This window comes from Salvelinus fontinalis, chromosome 5, assembly GCF_029448725.1.
Source record: "Salvelinus fontinalis isolate EN_2023a chromosome 5, ASM2944872v1, whole genome shotgun sequence".
NCBI classification, from domain to species: Eukaryota; Metazoa; Chordata; class Actinopteri; order Salmoniformes; family Salmonidae; genus Salvelinus; species Salvelinus fontinalis.
Window position 1 is genome coordinate 49899012 of NC_074669.1, and position 24370 is coordinate 49923381.

At 42.8% G+C, this 24370-nt stretch overlaps 1 protein-coding gene across 5 annotated transcripts in view; it reads left to right on the forward strand.

Annotated features, from left to right (window-relative positions):
* Positions 1-24370, forward strand: part of tmem131l (transmembrane 131 like) — a 93728-nt gene that overhangs the window by 53980 nt on the left and 15378 nt on the right. For 2 of the 5 annotated variants that reach the window (XM_055923802.1, XM_055923806.1), the window contains exons 5-24: positions 969-1092; positions 1702-1818; positions 3076-3180; positions 5906-5983; positions 7363-7543; positions 9079-9137; positions 9239-9344; positions 11832-11937; positions 12172-12316; positions 12680-12853; positions 14805-14874; positions 15018-15135; positions 15321-15390; positions 15653-15762; positions 16152-16221; positions 19506-19630; positions 20143-20285; positions 22018-22204; positions 22662-22847; positions 23092-23241. In XM_055923802.1, the coding sequence (XP_055779777.1) occupies positions 969-1092; positions 1702-1818; positions 3076-3180; positions 5906-5983; positions 7363-7543; positions 9079-9137; positions 9239-9344; positions 11832-11937; positions 12172-12316; positions 12680-12853; positions 14805-14874; positions 15018-15135; positions 15321-15390; positions 15653-15762; positions 16152-16221; positions 19506-19630; positions 20143-20285; positions 22018-22204; positions 22662-22847; positions 23092-23241 (2424 nt within the window). The remainder of the gene's footprint in view (positions 1-968; positions 1093-1701; positions 1819-3075; positions 3181-5905; positions 5984-7362; positions 7544-9078; positions 9138-9238; positions 9345-11831; positions 11938-12171; positions 12317-12679; positions 12854-14804; positions 14875-15017; positions 15136-15320; positions 15391-15652; positions 15763-16151; positions 16222-19505; positions 19631-20142; positions 20286-22017; positions 22205-22661; positions 22848-23091; positions 23242-24370) is intronic. The other 3 variants (XM_055923803.1, XM_055923804.1, XM_055923805.1) reach the window with 3 other exon arrangements.

Genomic DNA, 24370 nt, shown 5'->3' on the forward strand with positions numbered 1-24370 from the left:
TGCTGGGGACAAGAAAAGGTCACTCTAAAATGTGCAGCGTGGTCACACAACACAATGCCACAGATGTCTCAAGTTTTGAGGGAGCTTCCAATGGCATGCTGACTGCAGGAATGTCCGCTAGAGCTGTTGCCAGATAATTGAATGTTCATTTCTCTACCAACGTCGTTTTAGAGAATTTGGCAGTACGTCCGATTGTCATCACAACCGCAGACAACGTATGGCGTTGTGTGGGCGAGCGGTTTGCTGATGTCAACGTTGGTGGCGGTGAGGTTATGGTATGGGCAGGCATAAGCTACAGACAACGAACACAATTGCATTTTATCGATAGCAATTTGAATGCACAGAGATGCCATGACGAGGTCCATTGTCGTGCTATTCATCCACCGCCATCCCCTCATGTTTCAGCATGTTAATGCACGGCCGCATGTCGCAAGAATCTGTACACAATTCCTGGAAGCTAAAAATGTCCCAGATCTTCCATGGCCTGCATACTCACCAGACATGTCAACCATTGAGCATGTTTGGGATGCTCTGGATCAACGTGTACGACGTGTTTCAGTTCCCGCCAATATCCAGCAACTTCGCACAAGAGGATTGGGGCAACATTGCACAGGCCACAATCAACAGCCTGATCAACTCTATGCGAAGGAGATGTTGCGCTGCATGAGGCAAATGGTGGTCACACCAGATACTGACTAGTTTTCTAATCCATACCCCTTTTTTTTTAAGGTATCTGTGACCAACAGAGAGATGTATTCCCAGTAATGTGAAATCCATAGATTAGGGCCTAATGAATTCATTTCAATTGACTTATTTCGTTATATGAACTGTAACGCAGCAAAATCTTTGAAAGTGTTGCATGTTGCATGTATATTTTTGTTCAGTAAAGCTTGATGTTTACTATGCCTGGATAGAACAATGAGAGGTGCTTGTTGTGTCCATCTCTATCTCTCTCTCTCTCTCTGTAGGCCACTGGGGCTGCCAAGAGCTGAAACCATATACATACACAACCCCAGCCAGGAACTCCCAGTGACACTGCTGTCAATGTTTACATCCAGCAGACATTTTCACATGCCTTCGTTCCACAGAAGGGTGAGTGTGTGTGCCCTCCCTCGGACACTCCCCCACCCCCCCTCTCACTCAACCACACCTCACTCCATCCAGCTTCTCGCTACAATCTCTATTTTGCTTCCCTCTCCTCTTTCTCTGTTTCTCTCCCTTGCGCGCTCTCTTTCTCTCTCACACTGTTTTTTTCCTCTCTTCGTCTACCTCTCTCCACTCCCCCTCTCTCTCTCTCACACTGTTTTTCCTCTCTTTGTCTACCTCTCTCCACTCCCCCCTCTTTCTCATGTCAGTCCCTTGGGCCACCAGTACAGCTATTTAAACTCTCAAACTGCCATTGAAACCCACAGCATTTCCCTGCTCTGCTTAGAAAATAAATCAAGCACAACAGCGTTGCATCACACTCTGACAACAGTGCATGTTACATCCTTGCATATCACGTTTTCTCCTAACGATTCCACGCTGAAATTAACCCACAAATCATTCTCAGCATGATTCTCATATAAGTGGTGGAAGTTGTGTGCCTCACCAGCATACTACTGAGTGTGAAGTCATGTATGAAGCCATGCTAGTATGGACATTGTAACGTAGTCATTGCCTTTCAGCGAACCCTGACCCCCGTGTCCTCTCTGCTTTCAGGTAATCCCACCCAGAGGGAAGGCCTCATTTAAACTAGTCTTCCTCCCGACGGAGGAGGGCAACGTAGAAAACTCATTATTTATAAACACATCAGCCCACGGGGTGCTCTCTTACCAGGTCAGTAGTGATATGAGCATGTGATAGTAATGCTCTCCGGTCTACTTCACAAACGGCTCCTTATTTACTGCACTACTTTTCACCAGTGTCCTTATGACTGTGGTCAAAAATAGTGCTATGCCTCCCGAGTGGCGCAGTGGTCTAAGACTGTGCCACTAGAGATCCTGGTTTCGAGTCCAGGCTCTGTCGCAGCCGGCCGCGACTGGGATACCCATGGGGCGGTGCACAATTGGCCCAGCTCGTCCGGCTTAGAGGAGGGTTTGGCCGACAGGGATGTTCTTGTCCCATCTCACTCTAGCGACTCCTGTGGCAGGCTGGGCACAGTGCATGCTGACACGGTTGCCAGGTGTACAGTGTTTCCTCCGACACATTGGTGCGGCTGGTTTTCGGGTTAAGCGGGCATTGTGTGAAGAAGCAGTGCGGGTTGGCTGGGTTGTGTTTTGGGGGATGCACGGCTCTCGTCCTTCGCCTCTCCCGAGTCCGTACGGGAGTTGCAGCGATGAGACAAGACTGTAACTACCAATTGGATACCACGAAATTGGGGAGAAAATGGGGTAAAAGTTTATTTAAAATTGTTTAAAAAATATTCCTGCACTATAGACTAGGGTTATATTTGGGACGTATGCCCTGACCCACAACCAGGGATCTGTTTTTAATATGGACTCAAAAAGAACATTGTGTGCCTGGTGGAAGGCATGTTGAAGTTAGTTTTGCAACCGTTTTGAAACACATGAAGTAATGGCTGTGATGTGATATTTGGCACCATTGACCCCTGACCTTTTAAAGACGCATCAAAGCAGATGGGTGTTAACAGAGTGACATTAAAGCCCACAGCCCTATTAATAGTTAAATAAGCATTAGTTCATGGTTCTTGGTAGGGAGGTAAGGGTGCCTAGGCCTAAATATATTCTGTTTATCAGTGAAAAGGCACAATTTAGTACACCCAATCATTAAATAAATTAAGTTTCCATTAAATAAACTATGGGGATTTTGATATTATGATGATCCACTCTCCAGTGTTGTATACGTCATGGTCACTATTAGCATAAGCAACATTAGCATGCTACTTTGGATTCATTCACTCCCTTTGATTTAATATTCTGTGGTCTAATCAGTCCCTTTAACATGGCCACGTAAATGAAACTCCACTTTTGGATTGCACACACTTCTGACACATTAAACATCTCTCAAGGTAAAATAAGTAATTTTTGTCATTTATATTTACTGTCCCTTTAACAGTGATGTCCTTTCACCCAGGTTTTTGGTTTGGGTGTCCACCGGGGCTCTGTGAATGGGGTCAATAGGAAGGACAGTGTCCTCATATTCCCCCACATCCAGAGCATCAAGCTAAGCCAAACTCAGGTACGTCCATTCCATTCAACTCAATACACTTGATTTATTCCCCAACAGGCAATTGTTCCTGGGCAAGAAAGTCAACAGACAACATGTGGCAACAGGATACATATGTGTACCACAGTACTATAAAGACTCACTCACATGCCATACCAACAAACAAACACATTTACCACAATATTTACCACAGAAAACTTGCTAGCATGGCCCTTTGCCCTGCTCTGCAGTGTGCAGGCCTTGCTATATTGTCTGACATCTGATAGCCAGCAGCTATCTTCCCCTCTTTGCCAGTCCCGATACAGAGATAACCCAACACACAGAGGCATAAACACACACTTACATGAGAGGCGTACGCACACACACAAGGTAGATACACATTCATGCATGCACACACATGATCAATCACGTTCATATTTGTGTATACACAATCACACACTTGTGCATAAACACACACACACACACACACACACACACACACACACACACACACACACACACACACAGGGAGCATGAAAACAGTCCCATCACACACGCACTCGCACCCACAAAAACATCAAGGGAAGGAGTGAAAGCGACACAAGGCTTCTTCGGATGAGCGTTACCCTCGGCAACAGGAAGTGGGTGGCAGTTACAAAATGTCAGCCTGGCTGCGTTCTCACAATCACTCAGACTTGCTTCTAGTCTTTATTTAAACATTTTTTGCAAGATGGTTGTTTTTTTTCTTTTCAGAATGGTTTACTTATATAATCGACTACTAATTCACGCTCTTCTTCTGTTACAACACTGAAGTTTTACAAGACAATTTATGGGCTGCGTCTTAAATAAATGGCCCCCTATTGCCTATATAGTGCACAACCTTTGAGCAGTGCTCTATATAGAAAATAGGGTTTTGCTCAAGTAATGCACTATAAATAGAGTAGGGTGCCATTTGGGACATAACCATAGAGTTTCTTCACTGATCCGGATGTACTTTTATGCGAGGTAGACAGGCGTTGTGAGTAAAGTCGTTCCTGTACGTTGTCTGTGGTTTGTGTTGCTGTATCACGGCCTGTTGAGCTGCTGAACATATGAACAGGTTTAAATATAGACCGAGCTTTGGCAGCCAGATTCAAATTTAGTTCCCCCTTTATTTCTTTACTCTCTGTCACTTTATTTCTGTCTCACTTTCTATCTTTATGTCTCTCTGGTTCTTTAGTGGGGAGGTTGAAATTAAGTCTCTCTCTCTCTCACACCAAGTCATTGGATGAGGTTACTGTTATTTCACAGCGTGTACTGTAGCTTTGAGCTCACCACCACTTTTGATATTAAATAACGCACTACGCACCAATCCAAATACACTGTCATGTATGAATACTGTCACCTAAGTATAAGGCCTTGACTAGTGAAGACTTGTGTTATAGTAATGTCAAAGAGATCTGCCTTGTAGTTGGGATAACCTTCAGGTCATGTTGATAAATCAATCAATCAGTTTTGCATTTATAAAGCCCTTCTTACATCAACAGATGTCACAAAGGACTTTACAGTAAATAACCCTGTCTAGAACCACAAAGGTCATAAAGTTCAATGACTGAGGACAATAATGCTGGTCATGTTCACTACATTTCAAAAGTTTGGGGTCAATTAGAAATGTCATTGTTTTTGAAAGAAAAGCACATTTTTGTCCATTAAAATAGCATCAAATTGATCAGAAATACAGTGTAGACATTGTTAATGTTGTAAATGACTATTGTAGCTGGAAACGACGAGCGTACAGAGGCTCATTATCAGCATCTATAACTCCTGTGTTCCAATAGAAGTTAGCTAATCCAAGATGATCACTTTAAAATCCTAATTGATCATTAGAAAACCCTTTTGCAATTGTTGGCACAGCTGAAAACTGTTGTCCTGAAAACTGTTGTCCTTAAGAAGCAATAAACTGGCCTTCTTTAGACTAGTTGAGTATCTGGAGCATCAGCATTTGTGGGTTTGATTACAGGCTCAAAATGGCCAGAACCAAAACTTTCTTCCCTTCACAGAACAGCGCAAACTGGCTTTAACCAGAATAGAAAGAGGAGTGGGAGGCCCCGGTGCACAACTGAGCAAGAGGACAAGAACATTAGAGTGTCTAGTTTGACAGACTCATCACAAGTCCTCAATTGGCTGCTTCATTAAAACTTCTTCAGGATGATTGAGCTAACGTAGTCTAATGCGATTAGCATGAGGTTGTTAAGTGAGTGTATGTAAACTTCTGACCCACTGGGAATGTGAAGAAAGAAAGAAAAGCTGAAAAGTCATTCTCTCTACTATTTTTCTGACATTTCACATTCTTAAAATAAAGTGGTGATCCTAACTGACCTAAAACTGGGAATTTTTACTAGGATTAAAGTCAGGAATTGTGAAAAACTGAGTTTAAATGTATTTGGCAGAAGTGTATGTAAACTTCCGACTTCAACTGTATGTTAATAATGTTTTGCTTAATATAACCTCACATAATTAGTTTAGTTTGTTAGTTATGCTACACATGCCTGTATTTATTTCTTCACTTGTCCCATTAGACTTCCATCTAAAAGAGTGGTGGATGTAATTTCAATCTTTAATCTGGATTAATGAAACTGTCTTTAGTTTATTTAGTCTAATCAACATGACCTTTCCAGCTATTCATCTCATCAAAGAGCATTGGAATGAAGGCTGAGTTATCAACCTCCTTGATTGTAAGTTTCTACCATTGACTCTGTTCTCTGTTACGCTGTTACAGGAAGATTCTTCCAACATCACTATCCTGGGGCTACTGCTAGAGTGCAGTTTACCCAAGAGCATGTACAGCCAGCCGCAGGTACTGGGCATCATCACTTTTTAAAACCACCGTTTTCACTATAATGTTGTCAATATGTAAATTGAAAGACTGAAAAATGCTTTATATTAGTTCAAAATTGAACACGAGACCAAAATCTAATCAAAAATGATGCCAGACTTAACAGAAATGCATGTGTATGACCACTTGATATTTTCGAGACAACCTATTTGCGTTTTAAAGGCTAAACGCTTAAATTCCATGCAAACTGTAAGAATAACTTTTGAGCGTTGATATTACAGGCATTTTCATAGCACTTATGGCCGTTACTGTTTATTTTATTATTTTTTCCAACTATTGTCAACATGAGTGCTGAATACTCCTTAACTGTGTACTCACTATCTTCTTGGCTTCACGATAATCACAAGGGTTATTCTCCTGTAGTCGGTTATTACCTATGTCACATGAATTGTGGCTCTAAACTTTACTGCAGAATCATTGCTCATGATGAAATTGTTTGAAGGATTATGTGTACAGGACATCTATTGAGTGAGCTGCGGTGTTGTGATATCTGACTGCAGTCTGGTTCCACAAGAAGCCCCAAGGACAGTGAGACCACTTGCTAGGAACATAATTGCTTCCTCGCGAGACCTTTAATTGGGCCGGGAGCTTCCCTAAACACAGGTGGCGCAATCACCACCATGACGCAAGCCCTACACACCACTCTATCTCTCAAACCTAACCCAACTTTGTTTTGTTTGTTTGTTCATAATGCCTTGTGAATACTTCTAGTACGGTATAGCCTGGTCCCAGATCTGTGAAGTATAGCCAACTCCTATGGTCAGGGGGGATAAGCACTAATATGGCGTATTCAGGAAGTGGCTGGTAGTCTGTGTATATCTGTTGTATCCACAGGGGCTTGGTGTTTGTTATCGTAGGCCCAGGCCCTGTGGTGTCTAGCCAGGGATAGATAGCTGTCTGTTTCTTAAGTCCAGGCCTGAGTTGCTCCTACTCCTAAAACGACAAGGCCTGGTTTGAGCCGGGCTTTGCACCCCTCAGATACTGATCTTGTCAGATTAAAGGGAGGGTTAGTGAGCGGGTTAGGTACAGTGCTGAGGGACTGGAGAGAAGCAGCTTGTTGCCCATAGTTCTGCCTCTAGCTGACTATGTATATACTTTTAGTATACTCCCACTCTTCATCTCTTCCTCATTTACATTTCTTACACAATTTTACTCATTTGTCTCTCCCTCTGTCCCCCCTTTCTTGCCCCCCTATCACTCTCCACGTTCCACTCTCCCACTAATCGCTCTTTCTACACTCCTCTTCATTCTCTCTTTGCTCTATTCAACCAACCCCCTCCCCCTTTCTACCTCTTTGCTCCCTCTGTGTAACTGGTATGCCTTTCCTGCCGTTTCCCCAGGGGTCCTGCTTCCAGAGTGTTGAGGACCATGCGGCCGGGGTAGAGCAGCGACTCAACCTCCAGATCAGGCTGTCGGAAAGCACAGAACGCCCCGCTGACCTGGACAAGCTCAAGCCCTACATCATCGAGCACATCCTGGTCCTGTTGGTCGCCCCAGCGACGGGCCGCGGCTCTGCCAACGGTGGGTGTCGGGGCTAGGGGACTAGTTTTTGGGGGTGGAGGTGGGGTAAGGCATGAGAGTTAGGAATAAATAAAAATATTTTAGGGTTTTGGTTTGTTTTAATACAGAATGTTGGTAGTCTGCGGGTTTAGGGACCTTTGCACCCCACCTAAAGAAACATTTGGGAGAAACACTGATTCGGATTTGGGAGCCTTACCACTGCTGAGCCATTTAGCATATTACCACAGCTAGTTGTAGAATAAAACATGTCCTTCCCCAAATTCTCATCTTGACTATTAAAGGGGAAACGGCAAAACTGATCTCAGATCAGCCCATTGGTGCAAGTTCATCCTGTATCCTCATCACCACCACACCCCATATTACATACACAGGACCATTAGTGCTCCCTTATCAAGGCCGGACTATACTCTGTAGAGTAGACTACATCTCCCTGCTAGAATATCCCTATCACACCAGGCATGTGGCCTGTAGATTGATGGTAGATTAACATTGTATTTGTCCCAAATGGCACCCTTTTCCCTACATAGTCCACTACTTTTTTAACAGGACCCATAGGGCTCTGGTCAAAAGTAGTGCACTATATAGGGAATTGGGTGCCACTTGGGATGCAACCATTGTTTACAGTTTTGTACTAGGGGCCAGACATGGGTGATTAGATGTTCTTTCCTTGTTCTTCTGTCCACTGACTTCTACATCATAAACAACTACGGGATGTTTTCCATTTCCATTTTAATCTAATAGTAGACTTAATCTGGGTCATGTCAGTTTACAACATTTTATTTCTGTGAAACGGTACTAAAACGGTGAATTTAGTGACTCCCAGTGAACGGTTGGTCATTCATTGGTTTGCCAATACAACGCAATCGATGGAGGTGAAGCGTGAACGGTAGCCCACGTCATTTTCATCCACAGTCTCACTTGCAGAGAAACCTGAGGTTGAAAGGAATTGCCAGAGCCAAGGAAATCAGCCCTGAAGTGTCAGCTCAGCACTTTCACCCACGAAACTGCTGCACTGCTGCTGTAGAGTAGAGCACTCAGGTTTTTATGATCACAGCATACTGTAAACGTAATCACCTCCTTTCACTTAGTGCTACTGTCCAGATCAAACTAAACTGTAACCACCTAGTGAGTAACATTAGATCTAATTTTAAGTTAATTGTCACAGTCATCTGACCACCTGTGAGGAGTGTTATCAGTAATTTTTTGTCTCGTGTACAACAGATGTGATTGGCATGCATGAATGGGATAGATGGGGCATTTACCTTCTACTTTGGAATGGGCATCATAGAGCATCAGCATTACACTCTTAGATTATGTGCATGGAGTATAGTCACAGTACCTAGAGGATGTCAAGTAGCCCTGAAGATTATTGACTCTGTCTTAAGGTGGATGTATCCATTTTGTGTGCGTAGTGACACCTACTGGCGACAGAGAGAAGTGCAATTTTCAGTGTTTTGTTGGGCAGCAGTACAGTATTTATTTGATTCTGTCAATAACATGTCATTAACCTATTATGTCTTCATTCTGTCCTACAGGGGAGCCAAAAATAGGAATTTATATGTTGAATTCAGGAGGAAAGAAACTTTATGTTAAGGTAAGTTTCTGTGCGAGTACTCAGAGTACTCATATGGAGTCTATTTAATATGTATTCAGTATTACCAATGCAGGAGTTTATATTGTATCTATTTTTATTAGGAAATACAGTTGTTATCCAAAGTGGACAGCACTCTGGAGTTCAGCCCAGTCCTGCTGAGAGCATCAGCGACAAACTTCACAGAAGTGGCTACGCTAGCTTGCAGAGGTACGTTTCAATGGCATGGTAGAGAAATACTGGGTCTGTTTGCCGTTTGTGGTAATAATGTTGATATCTTAAAAGAAAAGGAAAACCTGCAAATTGCTCTTGATATATCATCATCAAATTATTCCCACACACCTGCACCAAGCAAACTCAGCTGTGTGAGATCTTTTCCTATTTTGCTGATGAGTTGATAGCATGTGTGTATATTTAAGCAATAAGGCCCAAGGTGTTGTAGTACAGTGCCTTCAGAAAGTATTCATACCCCTTGACTTATTCCACATTTTGTTTTTACAGCCTGAATTCAAAATGAGTGCTTTTTTTTCACCCATCTATGCACAATACCCCATAATGATGAAGTGAAAACATGTTGCTAGACAATTTTGCAAATGAAATACACAAATCATCTAATTTACATAAGTATTCACACCACTGAGTGAATACTTTGTAGAAACACCATTGGCAGTGATTACAGCTGTTTGGGTAAGTCTCTAAGCGCTTTCCACACCTGCTCATTATTCTTTTCAAAATTCTAGACAACCATTTTCAGATCTTGCCATAGATTTTCAAGTAGATTTAAGTCAAAACTGTAACTCAGCCACCGAGGAACATTCACGGTCTTCTTGGTAAGCAACTCCATTGTAGATTTTTCCTTGTTTTAGGTTATTATCCTGCTGAATAGTGAATTAATCTCTGTGTCTGATGGAAAGCAGACTGAACCAGGTTTTCCTCTAGGGTTTTGCCTGTGCTTAGCTCACGTTCCATTTCTTGTTTTATCCTGAACAACTCCCCAGTCTTTAGCGATTACAAGCATACCCATAACATGATGCAGCCAACACTATGCTTGAAAACATGGAGAGTGGTACACAGTACTGCCGTATTGGATTGGCCCTAAACATAACGCTTTGTATTCAGGACAAAAAGTTGATTGCTTTGCCATATTTTGTTGTTGCAGTATTACATTAGTGCCTTGTTACAAACAGGATGCATGTCTTGGAATATTTGTATTCTTTACAGGCTTCCTTTTCACTTTGTCAATTAGGTTAGTATTGTGGCGTAACTGCAATGTTGTTGATCCATCCTTAGTTTTCTCCTATTACAACCATTAAACTCTGTAATGTTTTTAAAGTCACCATAGAGTACCACAGTATGAGTCATAATAACCATTAAACCTAGCGGTCAAACAGGGAAATGGTTCCAATCGTTTTTCATGTTGGCCTACCCAGATGTGTTGTTTTGATAACTGTAAATCTCTCTAGGACAAGGTGACTTTTATCAATATATTCGCCTGTATTTACCCCCTAAAAATGAAACTCTAATTAGATGCTAATGTAGCTATCATAAAAAAATACCATGATGATCTGAACGAGACTGCCGAATCGAGGCAAAGGTAAGAATCTGGATTAACTATCTGTTTACTAAATGTAGTAATGAATACATATGCAACATTTCTTGAAATGGACAATTCTGTGAACTGTCTTGTAAGTTTTAATTTGACACAATACATGTTAGCAACGGTATCAGCTAGAGATGACATGCAGGAGCTTGATTTGTAGTTTTGCATTACGTCTACTTTGAGGCTAATTAGCGTTTTAGACTCCGAGTAAATAGAGCCGAATATATTGATAAGTCATCTTGTCCAAGAGAGATTTACGTGGTTATGAAAACATCTCACCAGGGTAAGTCTATTTAAACACTGACCTTATTTTAAGTGTTTTTAAAATCCCCTATTGGAAATATGAATGGTAGAAGAGATGATTTGGACCATTTCCCTGTTTGACCACTATGTTTCATGGGTATTATGACACCTCCACTCTGGGGCTCTATTGGCCTCATTGTGAAATGCCTGAGTGGTTTCCTTCCTCTCCGGCAACTGAGTTACAGTAGGAAGGACGCCTATATCTTTGTAGTGACTGGGTGTATTAATACACCATCCAAAGTGTACCGTAATTAATAATTTCACCATGCTCAAAGGGATATTCAATGTCTGCTTACCAATAGGTCCCCTTCTTTGAGAGACATTGGAAAACATCCCTGTTCTTTGTGGTTTAATCTGTGTTTGAAATGCACTGCTCGACTGAGGGACCTTACAGATAATTGTAGGTGGGGGGGTACAGAGATGAGGTAGTAATTCAAAAATCATTTTAAACACTTTTATTGCACACATAGTGAGTCCCTGCAAATTATTATGTGACTTGTTAAGCAAATATGTATTTGCTGAATTTGATTAGGCATGCCATAACAAAGGGGTTGAATACTTACTGAGTCAAGACAATATCAGTTATTATTTAATCAATATTGGCTGTAACACCGTGTGTAATAAGTCAAGGGGTATGAGTACTTTCTGAAGGCACATATGCTTTTAATTCCAATCTAGATATGTATTTAGCTTCTATCACTATGAAAAATACAACTGTCCTGTATTAGCTGGAACGTGACTTATCTACCGAGAGGAACCTCCTACTTTTAAAATCCAATGTTGACTGTGTTCAGCAGGGTCTCTGCCAGGTCAGGGTAGAAGATGCTCCAGTCATATTAGCCTACAGGTCCTGGGGAATCACACAGTGAACACTTTCCCTGGCTTCCACATCACACACAGGTAAGACCATACTCTGCTCAAAAGGAGATTTCGATTGTATTTTCTGCCCTCAAGGTGTGTAAGGTGATGTTTATGTTCTGTTTTCAGTTTGTATTTACAAAGTATAAAATCCAGATAACAACAAATCGCTAGGAAATGTAGTGAATGGGTGTTACGTTATCAACACAATTTAAGAGACAGAGTGCCTCTCACTCCTCCAGAGCACTTTTCAATGGTTGTCCCTCCTCTCTCCAGGGGGTTGGAGCTGTCTAGTCTCTTCCAGGTGAGACAGAGGCAGAGAGGGGCAGACCACGTGGACCTGTGGCTGACCAACACCCTCCACTTCCCCCTCGCTGTCCAGGATGCCACCCTCTCCCCGGAGTCCCAGGGCTTACTCAAGGTAGTGGTGGTCTTCTTTTGTAGTTGCGCTGGGCATCTCAAAAGATGGCTACGTCATACAAACGTGGTTCCATAAATTCCGTTGCCATTTTTATGAAGTCGAACATAAGTTTTTTTTTTTTCTTACGGTCAATAGCTTTCGGGCTGAACTTTGACATTTTTATGTGCAAAAGTAGTTTGCCTTGGTTTCTTTATACAGATTGGTACAGGTGCATAACTCAGCCTCTCAAAGTTTCACAGGCCTGGTTTCCAAGGTTGAAATCAGTCTCTAGTTCAAATATGAGAGAATGAGATCTGTGTAGTTATAGTTGAATCTCCTGCTATCAGTATGTCCGTGCTGACCGTCTGTCCCCCGCGCGTCAAGGTGGTCAACTTCAGCGGGGCGGTGTCAGTGCCCCAGGGTGGCTGCTGGCGGCTCCTCTCCCTGCAGCTCCTCAACAGGAGCCTGCCCTTAAACCTGCTATCCACCCTCTCCCTGACCACTGGCTTGGGTCTGGCCCTGAAACTACCCCTCCACTTTCACTCCACCCTGGCTAAGGTAATACTCCCAGGGACTGTCTGCATACACACTCCTCCATACTCTCCATAGACCAGGAGTGCACATTTGTTTTTCTGCCCTAGCAATACATGCCTGATTCCACTAATCAAAGGATTGATGAGGAGTTTGTTAGTGTAATCGGGTGTGTACTCCAGGACCAGGGCCCGTATCCACAAAGAGTAGAAGTGCTGATCTAGGATCAGTTTAGCCTTTTAGATCATAATGAATAAGATTATACGGACAGATCCTAGATCAGCACTCATATGCTGAGATACCTTGTGGATAAATGCCCCGGACTGAGAAACACTGCCATAGACAACTGTCTATTACATACTACTACAGTCCTGAATAACCACACTTTACACATACTACACTGTCCGTTGTTCTGATCTCTATACTAATGTTTAACATCTGCTCACTCACGCCTTTGTTCTGATATACTTAGTGTGTGTGTGTACAGTGCATTCGGAAAGTATTCAGACCCCTTCACTGTTTCCAAATGTTACGTTACAGCCTTATTCTAAAATGGATTAAATACATCAATCAATAAATACATCAATCTACACACAATACCCCATGATGACATATCGAAAACAGGTTTTTAGAAATTTTTGCGAATGTATAAAAATAAATAAATGGAAATGCCTTATTTACATAAGTATTCAGACCCTTTGCTATGAGACTCGAAATTGAGCTCAGGTGCATCCTGTTTCCATTGATCATCCTTGATGTTTCTACAACTTCATTGGAGTCCACCTGTGGTAAATTGACTTCATTGGACATGATTTGGAAAAGCACACACCTGTCTATAAAAGGTCCCACAGTTGACAGTGCACGTCAGAGCAAAAACCAAGCCATGAGGTCGAAGGAATTGTTCGTAGAGCTCTGAGACTGGATTGTGTCGAGGCACAGATCTGGGGAAGGGTACCAAAACATTTCTGCAGCATTGAAGGTCCCCAAGAACACAGTGGTCTCCATCATTCTTCAGTGGCCTTCCATTCTTAAATGGAAGAAGTTTGGAACCATTAAGACTCTTCCTAGAGCTGGCCACCCGGCCAAACTGAGCAATCGGGGGAGATGTGCCTTGGTCAGGGAGGTGACCAAGAACCAGATGGTCACTCTGACAGAGATGGGAGAACCTTCCAGAAGGACAACAATATCTGCACTCTACCAATTAGGCCTTTATGGGAGTGGCCAGATGGAAGCCACTCCGCTTGAAGTTTGCCAAAAGGCATCTAAAGGTCTCTGACCAGGAGAAACAAGATTCTCTGGTCTGATGAAAACAAGATTGAACTATTTGCCCTGAATGCAAAGCGTCACGTCTGGATGAAATCTGGCACCATCCCTGAAGCATGGTGTTGGCAGCATCATGCTGTGTGGATGTTTTTCAGGAGCAGGGACTGGGAGACTAGTCAGGATCGAGGGAAAGAAGAACGGAGCAAAGTACAGAGAGATCCTTGATGAAAACCTTCTCCAGAGCGCTCAGGTCCTCAGACTGGGGTGAAGGTTCAACACAGGAGAGGCCCAGCCAGAGCCCAGACTTGAACCCAATTGAAATAGTGAGTAAAGGGTCTGAATACTTATGTAAAATTTCAGTTGTAAAAAAAATCTTAATTTGCAAACATTTCTAAAAAACAGTTTTTTTCTATGTCATTATAGAGTATTAGATTGATGAAGAAAAAATACAATTTAATCCATTTTAGAATAAGGCTGTAACGTAACAAAATGTGGAAAAAGTCAAGGGGTCTGAATACTTTCTGAATGCACTGTGTGTGTGTGTGTGTGTGTGTGTGTGTGTGTGTGTGTGTGTGTGTGTGTGTGTGTGTGTGTGTGTGTGTGTGTGTGTGTGTGTCCAAGCTAACAAATGGCATTATATTGAAATGACATTCGTTCAGCTACAAATAACGGAGTGTGTTCTCTAATGGGAGTATGTTTGTGTGTTCCCTCTCCACAGGGTAATGTTGTGTTTGAAGCGGAGAGGGAGTGTGGCCGACTATGTCCTCTCAGACTGTCAGAAGCAGGTGAGACGTGTGTGTGTGTGCGCGCACACGCTTGTGGCATGCATGCTTGAGTCATTGGTCTCTGCTGTTGGTACAGTGTGTGTTTGACTGATATGTGTGCAGGTGTGTGGTCCACTCAGGCTGTGTTGTATGGGTGTTTCCAGGTCGTGTCCAGTGGCAGCGCTCTCTCCTCCCAGACTCCTCCTCCTGGATGCTGGACAGCAGACTGGCCTCGGAGCTCTGCGTTCGCTGGCAAATCCGCAAAGACCAGCTGCCTTGCAGGTGAGGCACCTGGCTGTTCACTTCCCTCCTTTACTCTGTCTGGTCACTCCTACACACACATTTTTCCTACCCTCAGTGACTTATACATTATCTAGTCACTCTAACACCTATCACTTATAATGGCGGTGGGCCACACACACACACACAATACACTTACAGTTCCTATTTTCTTCTGTTCACTAAAGGTGGCCAAGACTACCAGCGGAGACCTCGTCCCCTCTAGACTTTGGTGCTGTCCCTGTCAATGAAAGCAAAGTAACCCAAACATGTTTTTATCACACACTAATAGTTAGCTTTGTAGTACATCTAGTCAACAATTCACCTGCGGCAGTTGGAGGATTTGAGATATTTGTAATAATAAAAAATAATAAAAAACTACCATCTACACTTTTAACATTTTTAGTATGCTTTTCCATTGCAATGTCTTGTTATGTTATGGGTCCAGCTGTGAGCCATGGAAACCAAATACAATTGACAATGTACAATACATCTTTTGAACTTTGAACTTTTCCCCCAGGTTAAGCTGCTGACTCTGAAGAACCCCTCCTCCTCTGTGGTGTGTGTCGAGATCAGAGCCCTCTCCCTGTACCCGGCCCCCCTGGAAGCCCTTGACCTACTAACCAAATGGTACGAACCCAAGGACACCTCCTCTCACCATTAGTTGCACAGGAGATGCACTCCCTTGGGTGCGTCTCAATAGTCTATAGTGGCTTCCTCTCATCTCCTTTCCTTCATCTGCACTGAAGTGAAACAACTGGACCATATTGTGTTCACCTATAGTGCGTTTTGAGATCAGAGGAAGGAATGGGAAGTCACTTCAGACTATTGTAACAAATTCCTTCGCATTAGTTTCCCACTCCTTAAAGGGACAGTTCACGCAAATATTCGTTGATTTTATACAGAACTGCCCCTTTAACATTGCAGTTTAGTACCAGTTAGCTCTGAGTGTCCCTTGTAGGTGTTATTGATGAGGCGTCTCACTGTTTGGCCTCCTACTCTCTCCCCTGTTTTTCCAGGTTCAATATCAGCCCCCTCTCTGTCAACATCAGCACTACAGAGTTCACTCTGCTGCATGCAGAGCACACGGTAAGGATGCTGTGCATTCTGGGAAATGTAGTTTGTTGGCGGTTCCACTGTCTGACTATGGGACTGGGGCTGCTGTAATGTATTAGGTGTAGGGATGGGGGGGAAATACAGTAGAATATAGCGATATTATTTTTGCTGATTTTTATATATAAATTGCTAGGTACAGTGGGGCAAAAAAGTATTTAGTCAGCCACCAATTGTGCAAGTTCTCCCACTTAAAAAGATGAGAGAGGCCTGTAATTTTCATCTTAGGTACACTTCAACTATGACAGACAAAATTAGAAAAGAAAATCCAGAAAATCACATTGTAGGATTTTTTATTTATTTACTTGCAAATTATGGTGGAAAATAAGTATTTGGTCACCTACAAACAAGCAATATTACTGGCTCTCACAGACCTGTAACATCTTCTTTAAGAGGCTCCTCTGTCCTCCACTCGTTACCTGTATTAATGGCACCTGTTTGAACCTGTTATCAGTATAAAAGACACCTGTCCACAACCTCAAACAGTCACACTCCAAACTCCACCATGGCCAAGATCAAAGAGCTGTCAAAGGACACCAGAAACAAAATTGTAGACCTGCACCAGGCTGGGAAGACTGAATCTGCAATATGTAAGCAGCTTGGTTAGAAGAAATAAACTGTGGGAGCAATTATTAGGAAATGGAAGACATACAAAACCACTGATAATCTCCATCGATCTGGGGCTCCACGCAAGATCTTACCCCGTGGGGTCAAAATGATCACAAGAACGGTGAGTAAAAATCCCAGAACCACACGGGGGGACCTAGTGAATGACCTGCAGAGAGCTGGGACCAAAGTAACAAAGCCTACCATCAGTAACACACTACGCCGCCAGGGACTCAAATCCTGCAGTGCCAGACGTGTCCCCCTGCTTAAGCCAGTACATGTCCAGGCCCGTCTGAAGTTTGCTAGAAAGCATTTGGATGATCCAGAAGAAGATTGGGAGAATGTCATATGGTCAGATGAAACCAAAATAGAACTTTTTGGTAAAAACTCAACTCGTCGTGTTTGGAGGACAAAGAATGCTGAGTTGCATCCAAAGAACACCATACCTACTGTGTAGCATGGGGGTGGAAACATCATGCTTTGGGGCTGTTTTTCTGCAAAGGGACCAGGACGACTGATCCGTGTAAAGGAAAGAATCAATGGGGCCATGTATCGTGAGATTTTGAGTGAAAACCTCCTTCCATCAGCAAGGGCATTGAAGATGAAACATGGCTGGGTCTTTCAGCATGACAATGATCCCAAACACACCGCCCGGGCAACGAAGGCGGTGAAAAATCCTACAATGTGATTTTTCTGGATTTCTTTTCCTCATTTTGTCTGTCATAGTTGAAGTGTACCTATGATGAAAATTACAGGCCTCTCATCTTTTTAAGTGGGAGAACTTGCACAATTGGTGGCTGACTAAATACTTTTTTGCCCCACTGTTGTTAACATAAACTAATGCTAGTCGGCTGTACCTGCGCCAAAACTCTTGTATATCTCATCCTATAGCTTGTTTTCCATCTTCTTTTTAAAACGTGTTTTCTCATGGCTCTCTCGTTTCTCTGCAGCAAACACGTGAGCAATATGTTTGGAACATCGAATCTCAATACAGTCGGGATACATATAGGGTGCATTCGGAAGGTATTCAGACGCCTTTACTTTTTCCACATTTTGTTACATTGCACCCTTATTCGAAAATGTATTAAATACATTTGTTCCTTATCAATCTACAGACAATACCCCATAATGACAAAGCAAACCTTTTTTAAATGTTTGCAAATGTAAAAAAAAAAAAAAAAAAAAAAGTGATAGAGAGAAAAAAGATCACATTTACATAAGTCTTCAGACTCTTTACTCAGTACTTAGTTGAAGCACCTTTGGCAGAAATTACAACCTTGAGTCTTTTTGAGTATGACACTACAAGCTTGGCACACCTGTATTTGGGGAGTTTCTCCCATTCCTCTCTGCAGACCCTCTCAAGCACTGTCAGGTTGGATAGGGAGCGTCGCTGCACAGCTGTTTTCAGGTCTCTCCAGAGATGTTCGATCAGGTTTACGTCCGGGCTCTGGCTGGGCCACTCAAGGACATTCAGAGACTTGTCCCGAAGCCGTTCCTGCTTTGTTTTGGCTGTGTGCTTAGGGTCAGGTCGTTGTCCTATTGGAAGGTGAACCTTCACCCCAGTCTGAGGTCCTGAGTGCTCTGGAGCAGGTTTTTATCAAGGATCTCTCTGTACTTTGCTCCGTTTATCAATTGAATTTACCACATGTGGACTGTAGAAACATCTCAAGGATGATCAATGGAATCTTATTTAAATAAGGTTTTCTTTTTCTTTATTTTATTTGCTAAAATTTAAAGGAAAACTTTTCACTTTGTCATTATGGGGTATTGTGTGTAGATTGAGGGAAAAATGAACCATTTTAGAATAAGGCTATAACGTAACAAGTTGTGGAAATAGAGAAGGGGTCTGAATTCTTTCCAAATACACTGTACAGTATTGTGTATCGTGATAATATTGTTTTGTGAGGTCCCTGACAATTCCAAGCTCTTGGGTCAGCGTCTACACTTTCCCCCATTTAATGGTTAAGGTTAGGAATGGCGGAGGGGAAGCTGATCCTAGTTCTGTACCTAGGGGAAATTTCACCCCGTAGCAAAGGATTACAATGAAATGACAGGACATTTTTGAGAGCTCATTGTTTACTGCTCCCAAGTGTGATATTTTATTGACCTACGGTGTGTAGCTAGCTAAGTCACCGACTTTGCAGCGAACGTTGAGCATTTGCTGTCTTTTTATTGTGTTATTCTTTGGTCCTTATTGCATTTTGATGCATGTACTTTAGTTGTTCTGTTTTTTTGACACTCCAGCTCTGATTTTCTCAATCCACTCCTAGGGAATACAGGTTGGTGCTGACCCCCCCCCCCCCCCCCCCCCCCCCCACCCCCCCCCACACACAGGGATTGATTGAGAAACACTGCTCTAGTTATGGGAAACCAATGCAGTCTTTAATCATTGGCTTTGGTGTCCCAGGTCTGAATCGGTCCACGATTAGTAGAGAATGAAAGCCAGGGGGCCGTATGTATCAAGCGTCTCAGCCCTTTTAGATCAGAATGAACAGGCAAGACCTGATCACAGATCAGCACTCCTACTCTTGATATGCCTGATACAGCCAACCCCAGAAGTGTTTCAGCTGTCCAGGAGACCGCCGTTGAATAATACTCGCTATATATAATGTTTGCACATGCAGTGATATGTTAACCCTGTGTGCTGTCTGCAGGGCGGGGAGAGTGTGAGGGGAGAGGGAGCGCTGCGTCTCCTCCTCCAGCCATGGGAGAGCAGGGAGGTGGCTGTGGTGTTCACCCCCTCCGAACACAAACCCACCACCACCATCCTACTCATCAGGTACACTATGATTGACACCTCTACATTTTGACACGTTCTTAGAAATAGTCTTCTGATTTTCATGTTGTCATGTACATACAAAAAGGCAAAATGACCACATAAACAGTACTGTGAATAATCCCCCCCCCAGTTGTTGCGTACTGGTCGTTGTAGTCTCTCGTGCCTGCAAGATCTTGATATGAGCACTGATATTACAGGAGTTATTGCAGTACAATGCGAACACGTAGCTTTGTGCGTGATATTATTCCACGTTTGTGGTTGTTTTGGTCAATAATGGAGCCAAGCTAATGGCACCAGGTATTTTAATGACATTTGCCAGATTTGATTATGGTGCCATGTGCTGTTGGTTTTGGTGACTCTCAGCATTGGTGACCGTCTAGTCTCGAGCTGCCATTATTTTCAAGTGTCGTCTGTCACTCTACTGTTGGAGCCCGAGGAAGTGAGAGTCGGTGAGCTGAGTCTAGGGACAGTCTGACTCTGTCTCTTTCTCTTTTTTTCTCTCTCTGTCTCAGGAACAATCTGACAGTGTTTGACATGGTGATGGTGCGGGGTCATGGGGCCAAGGAGCTGCTGAGGGTGGGGGGCAAGCTGCCGGGCCCCGGAGCCTCATTACGCTTTAATGTCCCTCAGTCCACCCTCATGGAGTGCCGAGATGGTGAGCCAACCACTGTGTTAATTTTAATATTTGTCATTTAGCCACCTTTCTCTCATTGAGATGAAAATCAATTTTGTGCTCCTAGTGGCAATCACAACAATCAATGAGTTACTCCATAAAAATTCTAATAGCGTTTGATTATATTTAATCTATGTGCGGTATATGTAGGGCTGGGTGACGTGGCCAAAATATCATATCACAGTCTTTAAAAAAGGATGGTATTTTATGTTTTTGAATATTAAAAGTTCTACATTTGCTTTGAGTAATATGTGACCTTAGGCTGGCAACACATACATTCTAAGTAATTTCGATGGGTCTTTCTCCATTCTGATTTGTTTTATACTGTTCAATTCAACTTCAACCAAAAATAATTGATACATTTCTCCATTTCCTGCACTTATTTGAAATAATTTCCACACTGCCACGTAGGGCTGCACGATATGGGCAAACAATCTAGGCCTTATATGATCAGATGTTGCAATTGCGATTTAGAGCAAAACACTTGGGTGAACAACTGATTATTCTAATATAATAGTGGGCACTTTGAATACAGTGTTGTTTGACATGACAACAAATGAAAATGCCAGGGAGGAGTTATTGTGACAGGTTAGGAACCAAAGTGTTGATATGTGTTTCCTAGGGGGACCTATAATCTTTGACTAGCTTAAATGTTTTCTCTTAGCTACTTCTAAGATATTCATGCTTTGCGTATTCCTCTTTGATTTAGAAGATACTGTTGCACAAACAGCATGCTGATTTAGGTCTAAACCATCACTGGTATTATCAGGCTGTATAGCTAATTACATTTGCTCTGACTCAGTACATTTATTAGCTAGCCAGCTAACTAGCGATTAGCATTAGTGGCTAACAAGATTTAGGCCCAACATGCTAAAAAAAGACAAACTAGCTGTTTGCAGATGTAAGAAACACAAACTATGTGTAATTATAGAACATTAGTGGATTTATATTAAGAAGCAACGTGAAAACAGCATCGTTGTCATCAACATAGTTGCTGTGCTGCATGCAGACTAAACGCAAGTGCCTCCTGGTCGAGGAGCAACAAATGCTCTCCTTGAGTGACGGGGAAAGAGGGGCTCGGTCTGTGTTGAATAACAGTATATCGTAAAATACGTTGTACCGCTCCGCCCTAAGTATATAGTATGTACTGTATGTAGCTAGATCTTATTCGATGTTTGTCAATTTTTAAATGCATTACTAATACAATTCATTAGTCAAGGCAAATGTTGGTGCTTCATAGTAATGGCAAAGTGAATTCAATACATTTCAGGGTAATTTGCACTTCAAATTCTATTATAAGGCCCTTAAATTTGAAACTAGGCTACTTAATCATTGTCTTACTATTAGTGGTGGTAGTTCTGCTGTACAACCTGTCATATCCTTTAATAAACTCCTTTTAATGGCACAAAGCAGATTTTTTTATTTATTAAACTGACAATAAAGCGTGCCTTATCTTGTGTGTTCTCCTACCAAGGCTAATTAATCCTTGGTGACATACCAAATGTCACCTTGTTCCTTTTATAGTGACATATTTGGTCAAAAGTAGGGACCCTGGTCAAAAGTAGTGCGTTATAAAAATAATGGGGTTCCATTTGGGACTCAGCCCTTGTCTTGCTCTACTGTTTTTTTTTGTTTTTACATTTTTTTTTTCTTCTGTTCTTAAGAGTGTGTGGCTGGCTACTTTATAAAATACTTCCTCCCATCTACCTCCCAGGCCTACGCACCAACAAGCCTCTGTTTGCCATCTGGAAGAGCTTCAAGGTGGAGAACGCCGGGGAGCTGCCCCTTACGGTCACGTCCATGAACATCAACGGCTACAAGTGCCAGGGCTTCGGCTTCGAGGTGCTGCAGTGCAGGTCCTTCAGCCTGGACCACAACTCCTCCTCCGAGATCACCATTGCGTGAGTCAAATGTCGGAAGAATGGATGCAGATTGTTCTTGAACCTTTTTTTATGTCAACATATTTTGTACTAACTCAGCAGTAGTGTACATGCGTCAGGTTACTTTCAAGTGAAGGGTACATGAAGTAATGTAATGAAAGAAAAATAGATCTATCATTTTTGTATTCTGTCCGAACGCAAACATGACATTTGTATTGTTTAGTAAATCATTTGTTGTGATACGAGACATATCAAGATAAAGTTTTTTGACATTTTGTGACGCTCATTGACCTCATCTCTTTCTCGCCTTTTCCCCCACTGTCTCAACTTCTATTTTCTCTATCTCTTTCTTCCCTCTCTGGTTGTCTCCCCTCTCCCCCACATTCTTTTCACCGTCCTCTTAATCGCTCGCTCTCTCCTTTTCTTACTCTACCTTCTCCATCTCCCTCTTTCTCCACCCACTTTCTCCCTCCTCCAGGTTCACTCCAGACTTCACGTCGTCCTGGGTGATCCGGGACCTGACCCTGGTGACGTCGCGAGGCTCATTGTTCCCCTTCACCCTCAACGTGACGCTGCCCCACCACATGCTGCCCCTCTGTGCCCAAGTGGTGCCCGGCCCCAGCTGGGAGGAGACATTCTGGGTGGTCACCCTCATCTTCACCTGGTCAGTGCCACCCCGAGACGCATAGACCAGTACCAACTTAGTGCCAAGTTTGGGTGATGAAAAGCCAATGTCATACACAGCTTCATGATTCCCCCCCCCCCCCCCAGAAATAAAAAGGGTTTCAGGTTGAAAGACAATGGACTTTGACTCCCCAACCAGATTAGCACTGTCTACTACTTTGTCAATTTGTTGGCACTGGTATCACCAATGAATAACCGGACAAATCCTTTCTCTTTCCTCTCAGCTTCTCCCTGGCGGGTGTTTGTCTGATGGCTTTCCACCAGGCCCAGTACATCCTGACTCAGTTCTCCAGCCCCACCCCCCGGAGCATCCACAACTCTGCCCTGTCCCGGGACAACGGCCCCGTCAACAACATCACCCCCAACGGAGTCAAGTAAGACTCTGTGGAATATATTTTACAAGAGACCTGTTTCCAGTCAAATATTTGTATATAAAATCAACCGTTTTATATGGTTGACCGATTAATCGGCAGGGCCGATTTCAAGTTTTCATAACAAGCGGTAATCTGCAGTTTTGGATGCCGATTATGGCCGATTTACATTGCACTCCACGAGGAGACTGCGTGGCAGGCTTGACCGCCTGTTACGCGAGTGCGTCAAGGAGCCAAGGTAATTAAACTTATAAAAAACAATCAATATTAACATAATCACTAGTTAACTACACATGGTTGATGATATGACTAGTATATCTAGCTTGTCGTGTGTTGCATATTATCAATGCGGTGGCTTTTCATTTCTCATCGAATCACAGCCTACTTTGCCAAACGGGGGATGATTTAACAAGCGCATTCGTGAAAAAAGCACTGTCGTTGCACCAATGTGTAGCTAACCATAAACATCAACGCCTTTCTTAAAATCAATACACAAGTATATTTTTTTTAACCTGCATATTTAGTTACTATTGCCTGCTAACATGAATTTATTTTAACTAGGGAAATTGTGCCACTTGCGTTCTATGCAAGCAGAGTCGGGGTATATGCAGCCGTTTCGGCCGCTTGGCTCGTTGTGAACTGTGTGAAGACCATTTCTTCCTAACAAAGACCGTAATTAATTTGCCAGAACTTTACATAATTATGACATAACATTGAAGGTTGTGCAATGTAACAGCAATATTTAGACTTGGGGATGCCACCCGTTAGATAAAATACGTAATGGTTCCGTATTTCACTGAAAGAATAAACGTTTTGTTTGGCCATATTAATGACCTACGGCTCGTATTTCTGTGTGGTTATTATAATTAAGTCTATGATTTGATAGAGCAGTCTGACTGAGCGGTGGTAGGCAGCAGCAGGCTCGTAAGCATTCATTCAAACCGTACTTTCCTCCGTTTGCCAGCAGCTTTTCGCAATGCTCGAAGCACAGGGATGTTTATGACTTCAAGCCTATCAACTCCCAAGATTAGGCTGGCAATATTATAGTGCTGTCTATCAGAACATCCAATAGTCAAAGGTCTATGAAATACAAATGGTATAGAGAGAAATAGTCCTATAATAACTGCAACCT